The sequence below is a fragment of the Eptatretus burgeri genome, chromosome 7 (genome assembly GCF_056783735.1).
Source record: "Eptatretus burgeri isolate ZD-2024b chromosome 7, Ebu_testis_v1, whole genome shotgun sequence".
NCBI lineage: Eukaryota > Metazoa > Chordata > Myxini > Myxiniformes > Myxinidae > Eptatretus > Eptatretus burgeri.
The window spans coordinates 2,047,426-2,072,802 of NC_140967.1; the positions used below are offsets into that span (position 1 = coordinate 2,047,426).

At 42.9% G+C, this 25,377-nt stretch overlaps 1 protein-coding gene across 3 annotated transcripts in view; it reads left to right on the top strand.

Moving 5' to 3' along the window:
• LOC147022550 (MAP/microtubule affinity-regulating kinase 3-like) overlaps positions 1 to 25,377 on the top strand; it is a 145,052-nt gene that overhangs the window by 101,608 nt on the left and 18,067 nt on the right. For all 3 annotated transcript variants that reach the window (XM_085887237.1, XM_085887235.1, XM_085887238.1), the window contains exons 12-14: positions 3,198 to 3,360; positions 17,455 to 17,663; positions 23,472 to 23,575. In XM_085887237.1, coding sequence (XP_085743363.1) covers positions 3,198 to 3,360; positions 17,455 to 17,663; positions 23,472 to 23,575 — 476 coding nt within the window. The remainder of the gene's footprint in view (positions 1 to 3,197; positions 3,361 to 17,454; positions 17,664 to 23,471; positions 23,576 to 25,377) is intronic.

A 25,377-nucleotide genomic window follows, 5' to 3' on the forward strand; every position in this document is an offset into this window, starting at 1 on the left:
ATTTTCTCTAAAAAAACAAATACAGCACAAGTGTCAAAAAGTGTCAATGGACAGGACATGAGAGTGCGAGAATGGGAATATGGAATAACACGACCTGGGAATGGCTCACTTCTTCAAAGCAATGGAGAAAATAACAGTTGGACAGACCCAGGGAGGTGAATCCACATTCAATAAGAGTGGTGTTCAGCAATAGCCTTGATTTACAGAGGATAATGAGGCTTGGGTTGCTTTCAGAGCTATTGCCACCTGGTCCGCCCTGTGACGGACAAATAGCTGATGGAATTTGGGATTACACCATAAATGGGGCGACAGAAACTTTGCCACAAAACTGTTTATGCTGTGAGAGGAGCACACCATTCATTTTCAGCCTCGTGTCAAATGCCACGATTTAACCACAGGACCTTGGTGGAAGTCAATGCTTCCAGTAATGCAAAATGAGATTTGGTAGTATCAACCCACAGACGACATCGATACTCCATTACACTGCAGAGAAAGGTTTGCTCGGAGCTCAAGGAAAGACAGCTTTGTGGAGAATTCCACGACTAATTGTTTCTACATAAATTAATTATGGATTCTTACATTACACTCAATCTCGTGCAAATTCTAAAATAATATTGCAACATGAGCCCATATACATGTAAGTTATTTGAGGAAATGGCGGGTTAAAATTAATGGGTTGGCAAAGGGAAAGATAATTATGGGGCCTGCTCTATGATGGGATGGACAAATATAAAAGCATTTAAACATATGTAATAATTTCATGGTTGTACTCATATGTAATGATAATTCTCCGATGCATTGCACATATGTGATAATATTAATACATATGAATATTTATGTGGTTATGTTAACAACAGTATTTTTATGTATGTAATAATTACATTTTGTTAATAACAGTATTTAAACATATGAAATAATTACCTGGTTATATTAATTGCAGTATTTATACATGTGTAATACTTCCATGGTTATGTTAATTGCAGTATTTATACATATGCAATAATTACGTGGTTATGTTAATTGCAGTATATATATATATATATATATATATATATATATATATATTACATGGTTATGTTAATTGCAGTATTTATACATATGTAATAATTGCGTGGTTATGGTAATAGCGGTATTTAAACACATGTAATTACGTGGTTATGTTAACAGCAGTATTTAGACATATGTAATAATTACGTGGTTATGTTAATAACAGTATTGAAACATATGTAATAATTACGTGGTTATATTAATTGCAGTATTTATACATATGTAATAATTACATGGTTATGTTATAAACAGTATTTATACATATGTAATAATTACGTGGTTATGTTAACAGCAGTATTTAGACATTTGTAATAATTTCGTGGTTATGTTAATAACAGTATTGAAACATATGTAATAATTACGTGGTTATATTAATTGCAGTATTTATACATATGTAATAATTACATGGTTATGTTAATAACAGTATTTATACATATGTAATAATTACGTGGTTATGGTAATAGCAGTATTTATACATATGCAATAATTATGTGGTTATTTTAATAACAGGATTTGTACATATTTGATTATTACGTGGTTATGTTAAAAACAGTATTTATATGTATGTTATAATTACATGGTTATGTTGAAAGCAGTATTTATGCATATGAAATAATTATGTGGTTATGTTAATCACAGTTTTTATTCATATTGAATAATTACACTGCAATGTTAATAACAGTATTTACACATATGGAATAATTACATTGTTCTGTTAACAACAGTATTTTTACACATTTGATTTTTACATGGTTATGTTAATAACAGTATTTATTCATGTGTTATAATTGTATGGTTATGTTAATAACAGTATTTATACAGATGTAATAATTACATGGTTATGTTAATAGCACTATTACTACATATATAATAATTACGTGGTTATGTTAATTGCAGTATGTATACATATGCAATAATTATGTGGTTAAGTTAACAGCACTATTAATACATATGTAATAATTATGTGGTTATGTTTATAGCACTATTTGTACATATGTAATAATTACGTGGTTATGTTAAAGCAGCATTTATACATATGTAATAATTACATGGTTATGTTAATAACAGTATTTATACATCTGTAATAAGTATGTCATTATGTTAATAACAGTATTTATACATATGTAATAATTACATGGTTTTGTTAATAGCACTATTTATACATATGCAATAATTATTTGGTTATGTTAATGACAGTATTTATACATCTGTAATAATTACGTGATTATGTTAATAACAGTATTTATACATATTTAAGAATTATGTGGTTATGTTAATAACAGTATTTATACATAAGTAATAATTATGTGGTTATGTTAATAACAGTATTTATACATAAGTAATAATTATGTGGTTATGTTAATAACAGTATTTATACATCTGTAATAATTACGTGGTTATGTTAATAATAACAGTATTTATACATATGTAATAATTATATGGTTTTATTAATAGCACTATTTATACATAAGTAATAAGTATGTGGTTATGTTAATAACTATATTTATACATCTGTAATAATTCCATGGTTATGTTAATTGCAGTGTTTATTTGTATGTAATAATCATGTGGTTATGTTCATAGCAGTATTTATACATATGTAATAATTACATTGTTATGTTAATAACATTATTTATACATTTGTAATAATTACGTGGTTATGTTAATTGCAGTGTTTATGTGTATGTAATAATCATGTGGTTTTGTTCATAGCAGTATTTATACATATGTAATAATTACGTTGTTATGTTAAAAGTATTTATACATTTGTAATAGTGTCATGGTTATGTTAATTGCAGTGTTTATATGTATGTAATAATAATGTGGTTATGTTGATATCAGTATATATGCATATTAAATAATTACTTTGTCATGTTGGTATGCATGTGATTGCCACAACCAGTTATTGACCATTATTGCAATCATCCTTACCTTTTCAATGCCTTGTATGTATGAGGATGAGATGTGGTTTTCCATTTTCCTTTCAGGATTTGAATGACAGGCCAAAGCAAATGCTTAAATGTTAACCAAGGCACAGTTGCAATTGCTTGTTGTTGATATGATATTGTTTTTCAGCACTTTGTGAAATGTTTTGTTTGGTTTATTTGGCTGTTGGATGGCAACGTGTGTTCATTATGTTTCTTTAAAAGTTGGAGGCGAGCGATTCATGTTCTGGGAGCAACCTGTCTCTCGTTAAACGCCCAAGCAGCGATCTTAACAGCAGTTCAATTTCTTCGCCTTCACATGGCAAGGTGCAACGCAGTGTTTCTGCTAACCAAAAACAACAGCATCAGCGGCGCTTCAGTGACCATGGTGTGTGCATTCTATTGATTTTGTAATATTTTGGGTTGGAGAGATGTTTGCAGCAATCTTAATTTTCGTTTGCATACTTTTTGTGGCTGCATTAAGAGTCAAACAGAAAAAATGTATCAGTACCACATGTTGATCAAGCATGTAATTTCCTTTTGACGAGGAAGGTGTGGCTAACAGCTCCATGTTTGTGAGGATTCCTACTTGAAGTTGTTTGGTTGTTGTTTGAGACAGAAGTTGTGGGTGATGACACCTTTTCTTCCCTCAAGATCCCTCTTTCTAGCTTACAATGTTTCCAGAAAGTATTCACACCCCTCAACTTTTGTCACATTTTGTTGTGTTAAAGCCTGAATTTAAAATGGATAAAATTTAATTTTTTTTGTCACCGATCTCAACAAAATATCCCATAATGACAAAGGAAAAACATGTTTTTAGATATTTTTGCAATCTAATTCAAAATGAAAAGCTGCAATGCCTTGCGTCAATAAGTATTCAACCCCTTTGCTATGACACTCCAAACTGAGCTCAGGTGCATCCAATTTCCCTTGAGCATCCTTGAGATGTCACCACATCTTGATTGGAGTCCACCTCTGGCTAATCTATATAAATACAGCAAGTGTATGCATGTATATCTGCTCTTCACCCATTGGTTGGACAGCTGACCTGATGGCACCCCCAATTTAACCTGAAATACTTAAAGTACGCAGAGGAGCCAAAGGACCCCCCCCCCGGAAGACCCAAAAGACCAAAACGACCTTGAGGACCTAAATGACCCCCGAGGACCCTAAAGACCACGAAGACGTAGAAGACGCAAAAGGCCCTGAAAACCCGCAAGACACAAAAGACTCCGAAGACCCCAAGGAAACAAAACACCCAAAAGACCATGAGGACCCAAAAGACCACGAGGGCCCAAAAGACCACAAGGACTTTCTGGGACCCATGTAAATTCTGCATGATGTAAAATGTGACTTTAGGTCCCCAACCACCCCCCCCCTCCTATGAACACACACAATCCCAAGTCTTCAATTGCTTTCTCAACTCTGTCCTCTCTCTGGCCCCTGACAACCACACCCAAACTCTTTGCTCCCCTCTCCCTTTATTAAAATGCTCAAACCCCTCCTAACTCAAAGTCCTCATCTCCACCCCTCCTCAAAATTCTCAAACCCCTTGATCCCAGCTCTGTCCTCTCTCTGCCCCACCCCTCACCCTCCCGCAATTTCTTCTTCAAATCCTCAACTGCCCGAAACCCCAAGGACTCAACCCTCCTCTTAACCCCAAGTCCTCAATCCCACCAACCCTTCCCAACATCTCAATCTCCCTCTTCCAATTCCATGCACCCCCACCCCCAATTCTCTGTCCACCCCTCCCCATTTCTTCCCATTCTTATCAATGATACACAAGGAACTTTGGTGCATGGAGAAGGCCATTCGACCTATCATGCCTGTGTTGTTCCTGTCCCCTTTTGCGAAGAACAATGTTAAAAGAAAAATAAAGACGGAATGTTTAATGCATCGGGGTGTTTTTGTCTTTGACGGTGGTCTTGGGGGAAGTGGGGGGGGGGACGCAAATTGTCCATGTAAATCTGTATTGTGTGGTGCCACCTCTAGGTTTTCCTTGGCATTACAAGTCTTCACCATTGACACCACAGTATTCCTGTCCCCACATTTTCCAGTACAGTGAGGCCTTTTGAATTTCAGCAGTAGGCATGTTTTTGCTTCTTGCCGGGGAACCCATGTTTTGTTTTGTTTTTTTTGCATATACACTGCCCAAATAAAGGTATGCGTCAGAAGAACATGTTGTATGCTTGGAACAAGATCGCCTGTTTGGCGAGTACTCTGCTAGTTCAATTGATTGGATGTGATTTGGAAAGAAACACACCTTTCTCTGTAAGGTCCCACAGTTGGCAGCACATGGTAGAGTAGAAGCTCTTCCATGAAGTCCAAGGAACTCTGTATTGTGAGGAGAGATTTGGGGAAAGATATAAAAAAAAATTTGAGAGTGTTGAAAGTTCCCAAGTTCCCAAGAGCACAGTGAGCTCCATAATTAGGAAATGGAAAGAATATGTGAAATGAGAGCGAGAGATGAACCTTCAGAGTTTAGGCTTTATTCCATTTGATTGGAGCCGCTTCTGTGGGCACACCAGGAAATACAGGTTCAGCTAGGAGTACATAAGCAGTAACGTATACATGTGCAGTTAACCATTGCAGACTAAATCCGCGTAAGCACGGAGTTCGATATAATCTCCATTCTCACCAGTCAATGAGCACCTTCAGTTAACGAGCATCAAGTGGACAGCCGATGTCAATAGCAATGCCCCGGGGACAATCACTCGTGCTGCAGAGACATCCCCTTATACGCGAGACGCACAACATGTGATCCCGCGTCATGTCCCTCAATTCACGTTAATTCACCACATTCTCCCCACCTTTAAAATGTAACTAGGGGCCCATCTTACACACCATGATTGCTTTAGCACTATAGGAGTATACATTTCAAGCAACGCGGACTAATAGATTTACAGAAGCATACATGCCAAGCAGTGATTATTTTGAGTTGTAGGAGCATGGTAATGAGCATCGATATATGATATAATGGGCATATAGGAGCATGAGCAGCGAGAATGCCGATAATCCCCTTTACAGATTGAGTCGTCGAGGGGGCCTTATTCGTCGACCTCTCCGGGAGTAAACGGCAGTTTCACTTGAGGGAGACTCCCGATCCTCTTGGTGAGCCTCGACTTGTGCCGGGGATGACTCCTCGATCGCTCTCGGGTGGAACGCGGCAGCCCCGTCGCCTGGCGGAGTTCCTGGGGGGGAAATGTCAGAAGGAGGAGTGCCAGAAGGTGGTGTACCGGCGGGAGGAGTACCTGAGGGAGCCAGATGGCGAACCGACACAGTGGTCTCCCTGCCATCCGGGAGCCTGACATGAGCATACTCTGGATTAGTGTCAATGAGTTCGACCCCCTCCACCAGCGGTTCATACTTGCTTTGTCGTACCGGGCGTTTCATGAACACTGTACCGGGGTGGGTCAGCCAGTTGGGCACCGTTTGACCGTCAACATAACGTCGTTGGTGAGTAAACATACGTTCGTGAGGAGTGGCATTTGTGGACGTGCAGAGCAAAGAGCGTATGGAATTCAGAGCGTCAGGAAGAGTAACCTCCCATCGCTCGGGGCCCAGTCCTCTCGATTTCAGCGCCAGAGTTACGGCTTTCCAAATTACTCCATTATACCGTTCCACCTGCCCGTTTCCCTGTGGGTTGTAACCCGTCGTTCGACTAGTTGCTATGCCGTGCTCTAATAGGAATTGTTTTAGCCCGGCCGACATGAAACACGGCCCTCTGTCTGAATGTATGTACGAAGGTCTCCCAAACATAGCGAAGAGGTCAGAGAGACATTTTACGACAGTGCCCGAGGTCATATCCGAGCACGGAAACGCGAAAGGGAACCTTGAATATTCATCAACAACGGTGAATATGTATCTGTTGTCTGTTTCGGTCGGTAGGGGCCCTTTGAAGTCGATGTTTAGTCTCTCGAAGGGGGAAGTAGCCTTGATCAGTCTGCCAGAAGCCGCGCCATAGAATCTGGGTTTTAGTTCAGCACAAACAGGGCATGAAGCATTCATTTGTTTAATATCTTCAACAGAATAGGGAAGATTTTGTCTGCGTACGAAATGTGCCATCCTGGTTACCCCTGGGTGGCACAGAGACACATGGAGGTCTTGCAAAGCCTGACTGATTGTTGCCGAACTGTAGACCCGGGAGAAGGTATCTGCAGCAGGGTTTTCTTTCCCGGGCCGGTAAACAATGTCGTATCTGTAGCAAGCTAGGTCTATCCGCCATCTCATAATTTTTTCATTCTTAATTTTCCCGTTATTTTTCCCATCAAACATGAAAGCCACGGATCGTTGGTCCGTAACGAGCGTGAAGTGGTTTCCCAGTAAATAATGTCTCCATTTCCGCAGCGCCTCAACGATGGCGTACGCTTCCTTCTCTATTGCCGAGTGTCTCTGCTCGCTTCTAGAGAGAGTTCTCGAGAAGAACGCGACCGGCCGCCCAGACTGATTAAGTGTAGCAGCTATGGCGTGATTTGAAGCGTCGGTTTCCACCACGAAGGGCACCGAGCTGTTGATCGATAAAACCACGGACTTACTGATATCATCCTTGAGATTGTGGAAAGCTCTTACGACAGCGGCATCTGGTGGAAAGTTTTTGCAATGCACTAGGGGATGTATTTTCTCGGAGTATTGCGAAATCCATCTTGCATAGTAAGCGAACATCCCGATCACCCGGCGCATTGTTTGCAAGTCCTGAGGTGGTGGAAGCTCACGGAGCGGGCGCAATCGCTCAGGATCAGGCTTAATTGTGCCGTCGGCTATTGTGTAGCCGAGAAGGTCAATTGACCTTGCCGAGAATACGCATTTCTCGTAGTTGAGAGTCAGATTATATTTTCTAGCAATGCTCAAGAATCTGTCCAGATTCCTATCATGTTCCCTCTGATCCCTACCGCACACTGTGACATTATCCACGTAAACAAAAGTGTCTTCGAGGTTTTCATCTGAGATGATGTCGTCCATAACCCGTTGGAAGCAAGCTACTCCATTCGTGACACCGAATGGTATCCTTCTGAACTGGTAGAGGCGCCGCCCTGCCTGGAATGCAGTGTACGGTTTGTCTTCCTCTCGGATGGGAATTTGATGATAGGCGCTTCGCAAGTCGATGGTACTGAATACCTTATAATTGGCCACGCGTTCGACCATCTCATCTATGCGCGGCAGGGGGTAGGCGTCGAGTTGGGTGAAGCGATTGACCGTTTGGGAATAATCGACAACCATCCGTTTCTTATGGTTCTGACTGCTGGTTACTAACACCTGTGCGCGCCATGGCGAATCGCTCGGTTCTATAATTCCCTCCTCCAGTAATCACTTGGTTTCCGAAGTGATGAAATTCATGTCAGCAGTGGTATATCGCCGCGATTTGATCGCTATCGGTTTGCAGACCGGCGACAAGTTAGCGAACAGCTGGGGGGACGTCACCTCCGCGGTGGTCAACGCATTTAAAATTAGACGAGGCTTGCTTCCTCCAAAGGGTATTTCGACGCTCGTGTGCTGCTTGAGGACATTATGACCCAGAATTACGTCTGCGCACAAATCACGAAGCACCAGCACCTTTACATCCCGATGCGTGTACCCTTTTACGTCCAATTCAACATTGCAGTACCCTCGTACGCGGGATTGTAGTGAGGTGGCGGCCATGCATACCGTATTGTCAGTCGGGTGGATTACCCATTTCCTGCCCTTCACTAGCGAGCTGTTGACGAAACTTTCCGAGCTACCGGTATCAATCAGTGCCTCAGCCATATGCCCGTTAATTCGTACGTTGATGATAGCCTTGGATAGATTCCCCGGGAGGCTGCAGTCAATTTATTTTGCGAGTAGAGAGCCGCAGAAGTGGGTTTATTTCTCCTTAGAGTAGATTTACATACCCTGGCATAATGCCCTTTCTTGTCGCAATTCATGCATGTGGCATCTCTGGCGGGACATTTTTGACGAGGATGCCTTTTGTACCCACAAAAGAAGCATTTACCAACCGGAGCAGTTGCTGAGGAGTTTGACGAGGTCTGGGTATCCGGCACCTCGGGTGTTTCTCCATCCCCTATGTCTGGCTGTGTCTGTGCCAGTGGGGTTCCTTGAGTTCCCACCGTAGCAGCGTTCATGAGCAGCATCGGTGTCCCAAATGACTCAGATTGCTGCTGAGCCGTATCCATCGCTCGAGCCTGATCGACTACCTTGTCAAGAGTGGGTTGCGCTTTCTCTAGTAAGCGTTGCCGTATGTGGGCTGATCTGAGTCCTTGGATGAATGCCTCCCGGGTCGCTTCCTTTCGGTGTTCCTCGGCGCTTACCGCCCGGAAGCTGCAGTCTTTTCCCAGCTGATTCAGAGCTTGCAGGAACTGATCGATTGTCTCCCCGGCTGCTTGCTTGCGTGTGTTGAGAAGATGTCGTATGTATACCTCGTTCTTGGGCTTCACGTAGAGCGCTTGCAGCACCTCGATCGCTGCTTCGTAAGTGTCGCACCCCGAGAAGAGCCTGTACACGCCGGGCGAGACATGATTCACGAGAGCGGCAAATTTATCAGCTCCCTCCGCGATGATGGTCAGATAGTGTGAGAAGGAACAGAACCAATGTGACCATTTCATTTCTGCGTCAGTCGCGTTCGGGTCTGCGTCGAACCTCTCTGGTTTGTAGATCTTGTCCATCTTTGGTTGAGAGAGCCGAGAAAATAAAATGGAATAAATTGAAATGAGAGCGAGAGATGAACCTTCAGAGTTTAGGCTTTATTCCATTTGATTGGAGCCGCTTCTGTGGGCACACCAGGAAATACAGGTTCAGCTAGGAGTACATAAGCAGTAACGTATACATGTGCAGTTAACCATTGCAGACTAAATCCGCGTAAGCACGGAGTTCGATATAATCTCCATTCTCACCAGTCAATGAGCACCTTCAGTTAACGAGCATCAAGTGGACAGCCGATGTCAATAGCAATGCCCCGGGGACAATCACTCGTGCCGCAGAGACATCCCCTTATACGCGAGACGCACAACATGTGATCCCGCGTCATGTCCCTCAATTCACGTTAATTCACCACAATATGGAACAACCCAGACTCTCCCGAGAACTGACGTCCAACTAAACTGAGCAGCCAGGGAAGAAGGACGTTTGTCAGGGAGGTGACCAAGAACCCGATGACCACTCTGACAGAACTACAGAGTTCCTTGGCTGAGATGGGAGAACCTGCTGGACGGACAACAATCTCTGCAGTACTTCACAAATCTAGGCTTTGTGGGAAAGTGGCCAGATGGAAGCCACTCTTGTGAAAAAGGCACATGACGGCATTCCTGGAGTTTACAAAAAGGCACGAGAACGACTCTGAGAGCATGTGGCAAAATATTCTGTGGTCTGATGAGACGAAAATTGAGCTCTTTGGCCTGAATGCAAAGCGCGACGTCTGGTGGAAACTGAGCACAGCTCATCACCCATCTAACACCATCTCAACTGTGAAACATGGTGGTGGCAGCATCATACTATGGTGATGCTTTTCAGCAGCAGAGAATGAGAGACTTGTACGGACAGAGGGAACAATGGATGGAGCCAAATACAGGCAAATCCTTGAGACCAACCTGCTTCAGAGTGCAAAAGACCTTAGACTGTGTCGAAGATTTACGTTCCAACAGGACAATGATCCCAAGCATACAGCAAAAGCAACACTGGAATGGCTTCAGAACGACAATGTGAAAGTCCTTCAGTGGCCCACCCAAAGTCCAGACTTGAATCCCAATTAGAATCTGTGGAAAGACTTGAAGATTGCTGTTTACTGACGCCCCCATCCAATTTGACAGAGCTTGAGAAAATCTACAAGGAAGAATGGGAAAAAAATCCCCCAATCCAGATGTGCAAAGCTCATACAGACATACCTAAGAAGACTCAAAGCTGTAATCACTGCCGAAGGTGCTTCTACAAAATATTGACTCAGGGGGTTGAGACACAAGACATTTTAACTTTTCCTTTTTAATTAATTTGCAAACTTTTCTCAAAAAATATTTTCACTTTGTCATTATCGGGTATTTTGTGTAGATCGTTGACACAAAATTTAAGTTTAATCCATTTTAATTCAGGCTCTAACACAACAAAATGTGACAAAAGTCGAGGGGTGTCAATACTTTCTGAAGGCACTGTATTTTCCTTTGATTTAATTTTCTGCAGTCTCAATTGTGGTTGTATTTAGAGCTGTCGTGTTGCAGCACCTGAGATGTACAAGTATGACAGTGAGATACTTGATGATTTTGAGCGCTGTTATTTTGGACCGTGAGTGATGCGGCATGTTTCTGTACTTTCTTGTCATCTGTGGCTTTCGACTCACCCGGAACATAGTTCCGGGGAGCTTATGGGATGGCGCATCCGTACATCTGTCCATCCACACATACTTTCAACTTCTCTGAAACTCCACATACAATTTTGATGAAACTTTACCACAACGTTCATCACCGTGTATATACCAAAGTTTGTTCATGGCATTAAAAAAATTGGGCCCTAAGGGGCTCTATAGGGGTTGCCCCCCAAAATTGGTATTCCCTTTCTTGTCAGAAACTACACATGCATTTCTGATGAAACTTGACCACAACTTTCATCACCGTGACCTACTAAATTTTGTTAGGCAAAAAAAAAATCAGGGTCTGAGGAGGGTCTACGGATGGGGTTTATGGGCACGGGGTTGGGGGAGTTGCCCCCCAAAAGAGATATTTGCTTTCATCTCAGAAACTACACACACAATTCCGATGAAACTTCAACAACTACTCGACTGGAACTGCTATGGATGGCGCAAAGACATGTGTTGGTCCCGATGGGTCTGGAACTGTGAATCAGAATAGCACCAAGTTCCTTGACTTTGCAAGAAGTCATGGACTGAGGGTGGATGGTTCATGGTTTCAGTACCCACAGGCTCATCACTGGACTTGGTATTCCAACGCTGGTGGTGTAGCAAAGGAGATTGACCATGTGCTCGTTGATGGTCGCTGGAGGATGATTCAGAACTGCAGGGTCTCCCGGAGTGCTCAGTTCCTCAATACCGAACAGAGGCTTGTGGTAGCAACTCTGAGGTTACAGCTTAAATCCAGGAGAATGGTACCATTCCGGTCTCGGCTGGATGTTCGGAAGCTCAAGGATGAGAGGGCAGCTTAGGAGTTTGTGACAGGCTGAGTGGGGATTTGGGGGGTCTGGGTGCTTCAGGGAATCCTGAAGAGTTGTAGAGTGCCTTCAAGACCACCGTCCTTGATGTTGCCAGTGGATGTCTTGGAACTCAGCGTTGGGCGAAGAAGAATTTTGTTTCTCAAGGGATACTGGATACCATTGACCAGTCGCAGGGCCAGGCTTGATGGCAGAGCTGAGCTGTTCAGGGAGTTGAGGTGTAAAACTGTACGTGCGCTTCGGGTGGACAAGGAGGCCGATGTGCGAGGAATCTGTCAGGGGGTAGAGCATCACCTGTGGTCGTGTTTCTCGTTCTACATCCAGGAGAAATTGCGCATTGCGTTCCTCCAAGCCTATCCCTCAGTGTGCTGCAGTTAGAGCGGAGGGTGGTGGCCTCTTGAGGGAGGTGTCCGAAGTTACGACATGATGGGCCGGTTACTTTGAGTGGCTGTATCAGGATTATCCACCAGCTGTTGAGTTGGATGTCAGGGGTGTGACTATCCCTATTGCTGACCCTCCAATCAACTGTGGTCCACTTTCGTTTGTAGAAACACAGGCTGTGGTGAACCGGTTGAAATGGGGTGAAGCTCCTGGGATCTGTGGCATCCATGCTGAACTTCTTCCGGGTGGTGGAAATGCTGTACTCTTGTCATTGCATGCAATTTTGTGCTCTGCCTGGAATACAGGCATCATCCCTCCTGACTGGAAGAGGGGCCTTGTTGTCCCTCTCTGGAAAGGGAAGGGTGATTGCCAGGACTGCAACAACTACCGAGGGTTGACGCTGCTCTCAGTGCCGGACAAGGTCTTTGCTCAGATATAATTCTTGATTGGGTTCGCCAGCATCTACTTGTGCACCAGCGACCAGAGCAGTCAGGCTTTACACCAAAGATGTCAACGATTGACCATATTCTTGCTATTCAGGTCCTCACCGAACGCAGATGAGTGCTTTGGCAGGGGCTGCTTGCAGCCTGTGTTGATCACTGCAAATCATTCGATTCTTTGAATTGGGATCCCTTCTTGAGGATTCTTGGTCTTCGTGGAGTGCCCCAAAACTAAGTCTGATTTCTGAACTCGACTCTGGTACTGAGAGTGCTGTGAGATGAGGTGATACAATCTATGACTTATTTCTAGTTGTTACTGGAGTTCGTCAGGGGTGTGTACTGGCCCCCACAATTTTCAGCGCTTGTATGGACTGGATTCTGAGGAGGATGTCAGAGAGATCAAGCTGCGGTGCATCGTTTGGGAATGTCATGATCTCTGACCTTGATTTCGCGGATGATTCAGGTATCTTTGCGGAGACTATGGATATCCTTTTGGGGGCCCTCGAGATGCTGAATAAAGAGTCGGACGAATTACGGGTTTCCTGGGTCAAAACTAAGATCCAGGCTTTCAATGACATCTTGGATTATACTATCTTGCCTGTCTCTCTTTGTGGTGAGGATATTGAGGTCACGTAGAGATTCACTTACCTTGGCAGTGAAATTCATGTCTCTGTTGGCTGTGAGCAAGAAGTCAATTGGTGTCTGTGTCGGGCCTGGGAAGTCATGGATTCACTGGATCATGGGGTGTGGTGCTGCCGATACCTGTGCGGGAAAACGAAGGTTCGAGTCTTCATGTCCTTGGTGCTTCCAGTCTTGCTCTTCAGATGTGAGACTTAGACTCTGACCAGGGATCTGAGATGGCAACTTAATTCCTTTGGTACCAGGTCTCTTCGGAGAATCCTTGGCTATCGCTGGTCAGACTTTGTGTCCAACTAATGGTTGCTGAGCGAGACTCAAATGAGATTTGTTACCTGCATCGTCCTTGAGCGTCAGCTGTGGCTGTATGGACATGTGGCTCGTTTTCCTGACGTTGATTCTGCTCACCAGGTTCTCTCAGCGAGGCAGCCTCATGAGTGGAGGAGGCCAATGGGCCGACCATGTGCCTCGTGGTTGCAGCAGGTTGATCGGTATCTCTAAGAGATGGGTACGGGCCAGGCATCTGCCTGGGTGATGGCCAGACAGAGGCCCCTGGTGTACCAGCGGAAAGTAGACGCAGTGACGTGCTGCTCCGTCGCATGCTCCCATACCTGACCTGATTAGAAAAATCGTGGTCTGAGAGGGTTGCCCCTTAAAATATGTTTTTGCTTTTCTTCTCCGTCACTACACAAACAGTTTCGATGAAACTTGACCACAACCTTTATCACCGATGATACACCAAAGATTGTTCACACCATTAAAAAAAAACAAGGTCTACGGGTGTTTACGGTCGGGGTTGGTGGGAGAGGTGGGTTGCCCCCCAAAAGAGGGATTTGCTTCTTCTCAGAAACTACACACACAATTTCCATGAAACTTATCCATAGCTTTTTACTTTCCTCTCCATTACATATTTTGTGTGTCATCCCTGCCTACCAATGGTTCCCTGGTTATTTTATCCAGCCGTTAGAAGGTGAGCGCCCAGGGGTATTGCCCCTATGTTTTATATTTTAACTTCCTTTCTCTTTTTGTCAAATTATCACATGATGTAAAGTTTCTTGATCACTTGTTCCAACTTGTATTGTGGAAAACTCAACATGGGTTGAAGGATCAGCTTTTATGTGGTGCTGTCCTTAAGTTTCAATGACTGATCAAAGGGTGCCACATCAGCGATTGACGACCATTGCCCATCAAGGCTAAACCCATGCAAAGTGCCTATGACAAGCAGTGTGATTATGGAGGTTGTTTTTCAGGGTTCAGTTATCTACATGTAGAATGAAGAACTTGTCTTGCTGGCCTCATGTTGATCTGCATCTCCAGACAGGTTGAATAATGGATAAAATCAACATGATGTTGATTGAGATAACCGCTGTGGGAAGCAATGAGAAGCTGGCGGTTTGTTTGTTTACCCTTTCTCAGAGTAAAAGAGTGTTAACCCCCAAAGCGTTAGCTTCTTGCTTATCGTGGCAGTTCGCTTACCTCAATTAACATTCTGTTGATTTCATCCATTTTCCGTTGTCCACACCAGAGAATTTGAGCTGTACTTCGCATGGTTTTGTATTCGGACCTTTACTGTTGAATTTTTTAAAATCAAAAGTACATTGTAACTGCAAAACATTTGCTGATTATATTAAGGTTTATACGTGGGATACATCTATATTCTCTTTTAATATGTTTTTAACACTTATTGTTATTCACTTCCTGCTCGATGTCTGTTAACACCTTGTTTTGTAGCCAGGTCCTGGGGTGTCAAACTTAACGTGTTTCAATGACCTTGTTGAGATATAAAGCGAGATCTTTTATTGCTCATCACGCCCATCACAATATCAACGACCTTGATAAGTCTTTGAGTTCACACAAACACCTTGGGGTGACCGTTGACATGTCACAATAGCGTCACCAATGTGTGCATTTTGTCCAGAAAGTGAGGACCTGGTTGATGTCCAATCCTTTTAAAAGGCACATGGAGTTGGAGCAAAAATGATGTTAACGGGGAACCCAAACGCTCAGACCACCTCGATGCTAATCTCTTGCTTGATACGTCGCAAAATAGATGTCTTTTTACAATTTCCCGATTATATAGTAGGTAAATTTGCGATTAAAAGTCGAAATCTTTTTCTTCAGATTAGCCGTGACATCGCACCCGGGAGTCGATTGCCAGATCCATACTGTCCGGTTACATCACGCTACGATTTAACTCAAACGGTGAATAATTTTCGATTTTCCACAAGTATGCTAAGTCGATGCGTCCTTTGGTGCTTGTATAATAATACGAACTGAGATTGTTTCATGCTACACCAATGGCCGAAAGACCCTAAGTTTGCGAGAAATTGCACGAGATTTGTCCGAAATATCCGAGTGTGGATCGGGGCCCAGAAAATGTTCGGTTTTGTGCTCAGCACATTTTACAGAGCACTGTTATGAAACAACACAGATGGCTCGATGTTGTGGTTATCTACCACTATTGAGAGGGGATGCCATCGCCACAATTAAGTGGAAGAAACAGCCGTTGCTCAAAGCTAACACCATCTCTTCCGAGCTCGCAGCACATGTACACAGATAATTTGAGTGGTGAATGACGCACCTGGTGTCATTGCCTGACAGTTACCGCAAGATCACCGGAAAGTAATTATCAATTATCAAGACAAATTTCCACAAGTCAAATGAACCACCATTTATTTACGGTGAAGAGAAAGTATGTAGGCCTACAGTGTGTATCATCATCTACTTCTCAGATGATTTGACCTCGGATGTTAAAACTTTCAGGGCCATCAACACCTCACGTACATGATGGTGGGACACGGCACAGACACAAATGGCGTCCGAGGAAAGTATGAAACGAGACAATCCTGTAACATACAAGATACCTGGTTTTCCTGCGACTTTGACACAAAACATTCGTCACACATTTTGTCTGCCGTGCCCGTGCTGACGGGCGATGATGGGTAATCATGCTCGATTAATTTTTATAATGGATATGAAATCCCTCCCTGATAAACTGTCATTTGAACGGAAAATCAAACCCAACTGAGCTGAGGTGAACATGTGACCAGCATTTTCTTCTGCACGAACACTTCCGCCTTCGCCCTCTGAATTGCTCGCACAAGGTTCGAAACGATTCGGCTCCACAATTCCCCCGAAAGTGTTTCTATTACTAACTTTGTCTCCAATGGTTTCTTCAAAATTACACTGATCACTTTCAACATTCTGAGAACCTTCCGAGTTACTAATGATGGTGGAATTCGTATCAGAATCCGATCTCGACATGCACTGTTTCTCTATGTAAGCTGCAGTTTGGGTCTCGGTGGCTTCCAAATGTGACATCACTGGCAAAATCAAAAATCGACAATAGGACTTTTTGCGACAAATTTGATCGTGATTAATGATTCTCATTGGTTTTTAGAAAAATAAATTTGCATTTGGGTTCCCCTTTCAACTTGCAATTACCTTGCTACATAAGGAGACAGGTAGGACCCTGTGAGATGTATTAAACAAATGGTGGTGCCCCCTTTGGGCATTGACACTTGATCTCTCACCACTCCTCTTTGACCCTTGAGCTGCCCAAGACAATGCAACTTTGAACTCAGGACCCGAGGATCCCAAGCCTTCCACCCGAACCATTAAGCCAACACCAGGCATGGTCTTGAATCTAATTCCTTTAATATTTGAACCCTGACTTTTTCAACCCCTTTACAATCCTCCTTTCACCTAAATCTCCTCCTTTTGTTCTGAGGAAGGGTGAATGCTTGAAATATCACTTGCACCTCGGTTCTGCTTGCAGTGATTTTTCACTTTCTCTGACAATCCACCTCACTGGTCCATGTTATTATTCAGATGTACTCGAGCATCACAAGTTGTTGGATACTATAATTTAATACATGCCTCCTGCCCCTCTCCTGTTCTAGCTGGCCCCCAGGTCCAATCATCAGCTTCGTGCAACAAACGACCAGGCACAGAGGGTGAATCCATCAAAGGAGAGCGAGAACAACCACAGAGGCCTGCCACTGCGCAGGGCAGGCCCGAGGTGCCTCCAAGTCCAGGGATGGGTTCAGCCAACAACCCAAACAAGTCTGACATTCCAAACCGCAAGAAGGGCGTGACCAACACACAACCAGTAAGCGGTACAGAGATTCTTCGGTAGTGAGATGATCGCTTGGTATCTTGCAGCATTTAGTACTGTCTGGTTTTGTTTCCTGTTGTTTGGGTTCCTAAGCATCCCTTCTCACCTGTGGAGATCACAGTGTGTACTCAGGAGTTGAGGAATGTAAAATTAAAATACAAGTTTACTCCTGGCTCATTGACTCGCTGTCCCACAAGGGAAAGTTTTCACCACCACCAATGCAAGTTGAGACCCCAAAGGCTGTTGCCATTTCATCACCTTCCCATGAAGAAATCCACCATCTTCCCCCCACCCTCCCCACTCGTTTGATCAAGTGAGGAGAGTAGTACCTGAGGTTTGTAGTTGCATTAACAGCTGCTAAACCTTTTTTTCATTGTTATCGTTGGTGCGATGTGTAGTCCTTAATAACCTTTCCCCTCTTTTGTTAATCTCTCCCAGATGTGGTGATATGATGGAGATGTAGGTTATGCTTTCATCTCTATCCTATCATCTTTCCCCACTCCCCCCTTTTTTTGTATACAAAATTAAGGCTCATGGAAGAGCTAGAACACGGAATGGATGAGGATGCAACAGAACAAATGGAACAGCAGAAAGAGAGGGAGGAAACACCAACAGCAGGGCTGAGGGACAAAATAGATGAAGAAGAACAAACAAGGGATGCATGCTAGAATATGGGGTTGGGGACGATGCAGGGGGTGGACAAGATCGATACAGAAGCAAACTCTTTGTCAGGAAAAGCTGGAAATTTGGAATGAGGTGGGCTTGGGGAGAGGGCTGGTTGACAAGTGTATAAAAGATCATGGTTTTGGATGGGGGTGGGGGCGATGATCTGAGATTGTGATTAACAACAGTCTTGAAGACGTGGAGGGAAGGATGAGATTGAAGAGAATGTGGAAGTTAATTCCATATAGTTAGGAAAAAAAGAGGAACGAATGAGTGGAGGTGAGCAGTGATTCTGGATTTGAGAGTTTCACCAGAAGGGGTTGCTGGAGGACCACATTCGCCCTACAGAAACATTGGGTGGGTGGGACAAAGCCTGAAAAAGGCAGAGGGTGCAACACCAGAAAGGAGGCGATAAATGACAGAAAGACCACCCACCTGTCTGCAATGGCAAAGTGATAGGCCCGTAGACTCGGCCTCATCGCAAGGGATTCCAGTGATCTTGAAGGCCTTGGTTTCCACGGTGTCAAGCTGAGCAATGTGTGAGGCAGGGGTGCCAGCCCAGAGAGGAGAGCAGTACTCCATCGAGCTGTGGATGAAAACCTTTTCGGTGGATAAGAGTTCAGATGTGCCAAGGAAGGACTTTGCACAAAGGAGGATGCCCAGTCGGTGGCTGGCCTTGGAGGCCAACTTGGAAATGTGGTTTGCCCAAGAAATATCATGGCTGACAGTGAGACCTAATAGTTTCAGTGACTGAACTTCTTCAAGAGGATTGTTAAGAAAGTAGACAGGAGAGTTTGCCAGATGGTGTCGTTTTGGAGAGAGAGAGAGAGAGATGGTGAGAATGTGAGATTTGTCAGGATTGAAAGACATATTCCAAGCGTTTGACCGTCTTGTGATTTTTTTTGTCATGGTCTGAAGAGAGGGAAGAGGCTGCTCCCTATCTCTCTGAAGGATGAGGGATGTTACGATCGAAGGTGGAGTCCATCAGCAAATAGATAAAGACGATTTTACAGACAGTCAGAGAGATCATTGATGAAGATTAGGAAAAAGACTAGTCCCAGAACACTGCCTTGGAGCACTCCACCCTTGGCAGGGAAAGGAGATGAAAAGATTCCATTGAGAGCCACAGCTTGGCTATGAGAGTAACAAGACATGAGTAATGCAAGAGTGGAGTTGGCTTTGGATGCCAGAGGCAGAAAGTTTTGAAAGCAAGGTGGGATGCCAGACTGTTTTCTCACCCCTAATCCCCCCTCTTCATCCCCCAAATGAAATGAAGTTGTTAGCTTGACTGATTATAATTTAATCTGTTGTTGGTGTGGTGCAGGCATGGGCCGAATGGTTTCCTCTTGCATCAGATCTCCTTATCTCCTCCTAAATGGTTGGGCAGAAATTCCCCAAACTTGGTAGTTATGACCACCACATGGTAAGAAGGAGAGCAATATCGTTTTTGGCCCCACACCCTGTTGCTCTCGAGTGGGGTCAAGTGTTCAAATACCAAAAAATGCAATTATGAGCACATTCTTAAACCCTTGTTTTCTTAAACTTCATAAATGCAATTATTTTTCGATTTGACCCCCGGTTCATGCTCCAGGGGGTGGGGACTTGAAGTCACAGGGGTCAAAACAGGAGCTTGTTTTTTTTAAAACTAGAAATATGATATTGGGTCATTCCTAGTGCCTCGTGGAACTCTTTGCCATCTTTCAACTTTGCTTTTGGTGGGAAAGGTGAGGAATTGTGATGGCGTGCCATTGACTTCACTCTAGTTATTCCTTGTAACCACACCTGACCCTCTGCCCTGCTGCACATGAGGGAAAGCTGTGCATCTAGAGAGAGTGATTTCATTCCCTTGATTAGTTTTTCATTTTATCGAGACAGTTTCTGCCATGGAATGGACAAGGTGGAGTAATTCTGGCGATAACTATGGCTAATGACCCTCATTTATAACTGTCACAGTTGCACTGTCGGTCTCCATAAATCTATTACTAAATGCGGTGTGCGAGCGTGCATGCTCTTTACTTGGAGGAAAAATTTGTGTCCGTTTTATCACAGAAATCCCTCTTTTATAAACCCATATTTCCGGGAGGGAAGAGGAGGAAGTAGGACTTGGAACTTTCTTGTAGCAGTTCCAATGGTACGTCGGCAGTAACCCTTTAGAATATTCCACCGGTCGAAAGTTTTAGAACATCCCCATTTTTCCAGTTTTTACTGAAATTTAAGCAGTTTAATGTTTCAATGTACTCTGAAATTGAAGCATAGAGCAAATAAACAATTGCAGATAAAAAAGAAATCATGGAATCGTTTTGTTGAACAAAATTTAATTTAAATTTTTGACTCATCAAAGTAGCCTCCTTTTGCAGATATAACAGCCGAACATACTCGTGGCATTCTTTCTACAATGGATGGTGCAGGAAACTGTACTCACTGACACCTTGGCTTCTTTGCAATTTCTCTAAAGGAAAGACCTACACTTTTAAGGGTTATCATGGTCTGTCTGTCTTCCTTTGTTAATTGTCGTTTTCTCACCATTATGATAGAAACATACTACTTCCTGCAGTGCAATATTGTCCAAATAATGCTTCAGACGGTGTAGCAACACAGTCTGTTCCAACACTCCTTTTATACAGACAGAGGATTTGTAACTAATCGACAAAAGTTCGGACACCTGTAAGAATTGTTTGCATCAACTTTCAAGGCTTAATTTACTTCCATTGCTGCAGAACAGCTGCAGTTGCTAACCCATTACTTGTTCCCTGAAAAAGGCCTTTTTAACAAGTCTGAAATGTACAATATTTTTCAGTTTTTTGTAACCTAAACTTTTTTTTAACCTCTGGTAGTTTGTTGCTTAGCTTTGTACCATTTCACGTTATTCACTGGACTTGAACTGCTTAAATTTCAGTAAAAACTGGAAAAATGGGGGTGTTCTAAAACTTTTGACCGGTAGAGTAAAGCTTGACGGACACGGAAGGAGCACAAAAAATAATATCTCGTTATACTCGTCTAAGAAATATATAATAGTACACAGAAGGAGTGCACAACAACAGCCATCACAGCAGCAACAACGACGACAACAACAGAACAACTACTCCAAGTTCCAAAGACCAATTCTTTGTTTGTTTCACCTTCATTTTACATCCTCATGAGACTCACAGATGGACATGCAATATGTTTGTGAGGTGAACATGCTCTCTTTTGATTAAACGCGTCAGCGAAGTGACCGGTATGTGCACCCAGTGATACCGGAGCCCATATTGGATGAAGATCTTGATGCAGTTTCATGCCAAATATTTGTTATTTTGATTTTCAGTTAGTCTCTTTAATTACCTGGTTCACTTTATCTGTTTATGATCGAGGAGCTACTTTATTTCAATTAAATGCTATATTTTGAAATTTGAACACTGCAGAACACGAATCGGAACACGAGCCTGAGTTTCGCAGTATTTTGACTGAATTTGGCAAATTGTACGGAATCTCGTCTCGAGCTTACGTGCACAGAGAGGAGTGAGATCATTTTTTCACTCTGTCGACCTGTGTCTGGCAGTGAAACAAAATTGAAAATCATTCCAAACATGAAACTTACTTTTGTAAAGGACGTTGTAAAGGACACAAAGAACAGGCACGGAGACCTAATGTAACATGTTTAATCGGGTGGTGTGAAAGACAATGCATCGATGGCAGTCAACTTCCACTGTAGCTACTGCAACATTTCTATTATAGATATATTGATGATTCCGCTCAAGCACCTCACTGGGGTTTTGGGAGATTTCAATTTTTTTCCTCACTCTGTCCAACATCTCGCACGTTTTTTTCGGCTCATGGAAGTTTTTTCCTGGCAAGCGTCATTCCACTGTGAAACAATCACCGTAGCTGCCGCAACATTTGTTTATGGATCGATTGATTATACTGCTCAAGCTCCTCACTGGTGTTGTGGGAGATTTTTAACCCGCACGATTTTTACCCCACACACGCAAAGCGAAAATTGGGGTTGAGCAATTTGCTCACTTTGTCTGTCCCTGTCTGTCTGTCTGTCTGTCTACAAACATCAGTCTATGATCCAGGAAATACTTGATTTCAATTGAATGTTGTATTTTGAACACGATTCAGAATACGACGAGGAACACGATCCTGCAGTTTAGCAGTACTTTGGCCCTGAACTTGGCACATTGTATGGAATGTTGTCCCAATCGCGCATGTGTACGGAGGAGTAAGGTCATTGTCGTACTCTGTCTGCCTGTCTGGCAGTGAAATCAAATTGGAAGTCATTCCAGGCGTGAAATGTACTGTTTGTCATAAAGAACACGAACAACAGGCACGAAGAACTAATGTACCATGTAAAAGAAGGTGGTGTAAACGATGATGCATCAATGGCGGTTTACTTAAAAAAAAATAGTTTATTTATTTGTTTATTTATTTATTTATTTTACAGCCTTTAAAATCTTGATTTTATTTCTGTTGAATTATATAGTTGAAGTCTTGAACACTGTGGAACACAAATCACCTTGTTGACACTTCAAAAAAACCTCCTCCCGTTTTGCAGTACTTGGACAAAATATTACGCCATTTTATGTCATCTCGACCGATCAAATTTTCCGCTCGCTCTCTCAGCGTTGGGGAATATCGATATTCAGACAAAATCGCAGCTTATAGGAAATATAGATCGTGCTCGTAAGCACAAAGCAAGAGTTGAAAAGACCTCTCCCATGTCCTTTTTTTTTTTTTTTCTTTTCTCAAGACGGCACTGATAAGGTGCAGTCTTTTTATTGATTTATTTGTTTATTTATATTTTATTTTTATTTTATGTTTTCCTCAATACTACACATTATATGAACTCCAGTTTTCTTTTCTTTTTATTTCATATTTTAATTTCTACTTTGTTGTTCCCTGCATTCCTTCATTATTATTGTCAAATCTTGTTTGCATGGTGGATTGTGAACTTTCAGGTCAATCCTGACAGAGCAAACCTTAAATGAGGCAAACGTGACGTAAAAGTAAAATAATAAATAAAACTTTTCACCGATTGTTTGTTTTTATGTTCTAATGAGCAGTATCGTTCAGTTTAATGGCTTAAAAAATAATTAAAGCAACAAATATGACTTGATATCAATCATATGATCATTGGATGAGTGGTGCATTGTGTTGCAGAACAGTGTGTTACCTAGTGGAATGAACAGGCGGAACACATATGTTTACGGTGAAAAGAGTGGAAATGATCGACAAGCTGCCGTGCACAACGGCAAGGAAAAAAGGTGAGGCTTGAAGATATAGAGAGGGGAGAAGGCGTGTGGTACAAAGAGTGAAGGGGAGAGGGTGTGCCGTGCAGTACAGTGAGTGAGAGGGTGTGTGGTGGAGAGGAGAGGGGAGAGGAGGTGTGCAGAGAGTGTGGACAGGGTGTGTGGTGCAGTGATTGAGGTGAAGAGGGGGAGTGAAGGGGAGAGGGGTGTGGTGCAGAGAATGAGGGGGAGAGGGCATGTGGTCCAGCGAGTGTGTTTTATACATGTATAAGGTTGGTATGGGTACTCATTTATTCATTAAAATTGATAGTTGTCATGTAAACATAGTTATTGTGGATAAAATTGACACAATGTTTCACCTTCCCCCATTTTATCAGAAACTGTACCATTATTGTTTAGTTTTTCAAAATTAACTGCTTATGCAAACTTGGCACATATAAATTAAATGCACAATGAAATTTGCTGATGTTTTATGGAATTATGCCAAAACAACTCGTAACCTATGGCACGATTATCTTTAATTATTTAACAGAGTAGACAGTGGTAGGACCAGGGGCCATAGCCTGAGAGTAAAGAGGAGGAGAGTTAAGACGGTAGTAATGTTGGGGACTTCAACTCAGAGGGTAGTTAATGAATGGGATGGTCTCCCTGGAAAAGTAGTCGCAGCAGAAAAAGTAGATAAGTTTAAATTAGAATTAGATAGATACCTGGAAGTTATGGAGATAGAGGGGTTTTGGAATGTTAATAAGACTTTTGGGTAGTTTGAGCATTGATGGGTGATTGTGTGCGGAGTGCTGTTGGCGGGGGTCTTGTCAAGGGGGGGGGGGGGGGTGTGGTTGTTGTGTGTTTTTAAAGAAGCACATGCCCCATCTGCTGAGGGGAAGAAAAAAAAAAAATAAATAAAAAACAAGCAAATAAAAAAACAAACAATTATTTCATTAATTAAAAACTTTTTTTGCATTTTCTTCCTTGGATCTTGTGTTGATGGGTTGGTGTGGTGTTCGTGCAAGCATGATGGGCTGAATGGCCTCTACCTGTGTTGGATTTCCTTGTCTTTAATGACTAAATTTCATTATAAAATGCCACTTCTCAGTCCAGATCAGGTGCTGTGTCCCATCGAAAGAGGATTGAGCCATCTCATCATCCTTGGCATCACACATATTATTGTCGACGTCTTTGTCAACTGCACTGGAGAATGTCACTTCTCAATCAATATTACTGTCTGCCTTATCAAAGGAGGAAGAGTATTCAGTAATCTCATCATGTTTGTCATCACTCATCTCTTCGCCTGTGTCCTTGTCAATCTGACAACAAACATCTTCTGGAACCTGTCTGCCTTCAAACCATTTTGGTGTACTGGCCATTCTCCAGTATCCATCCGTTCTCCTATGCCACTTAGGCATGGGGATCGGATGTTGTTGCTCTCTTCCACGTAGAAGCAGCAGGTTTGTTCGTTTCACTTTCTCAGAAAGAACAGACATGCATGGAGGCAGAGTGTTAGGATCTGATTCCTTGATTTTTCTCCAGAGGCTGAGATTTGTGCTTTGGTGCGAAATGCTGTTGGAAGAGAATGTCTGGCAGTATTCACCGATATCTGCTTCAGTTTCCATAACAGGGTGCAGACTAAGGCCTCGAGGTCTGCAAACAAACTTGGGGATATGGTTGGAGACTGTCCCAGTTTGGCAAAGGTTTTCCTGAATTTGTGGTCTTCCTCTTGCATCAATGGACGAGCTTTACCCTTGCGTGCAAAACTGGCTGTGTCGTCACATCCTTTGATGACGTGCAATCCTGGATGACACATCTCTGTCTGAAGATTG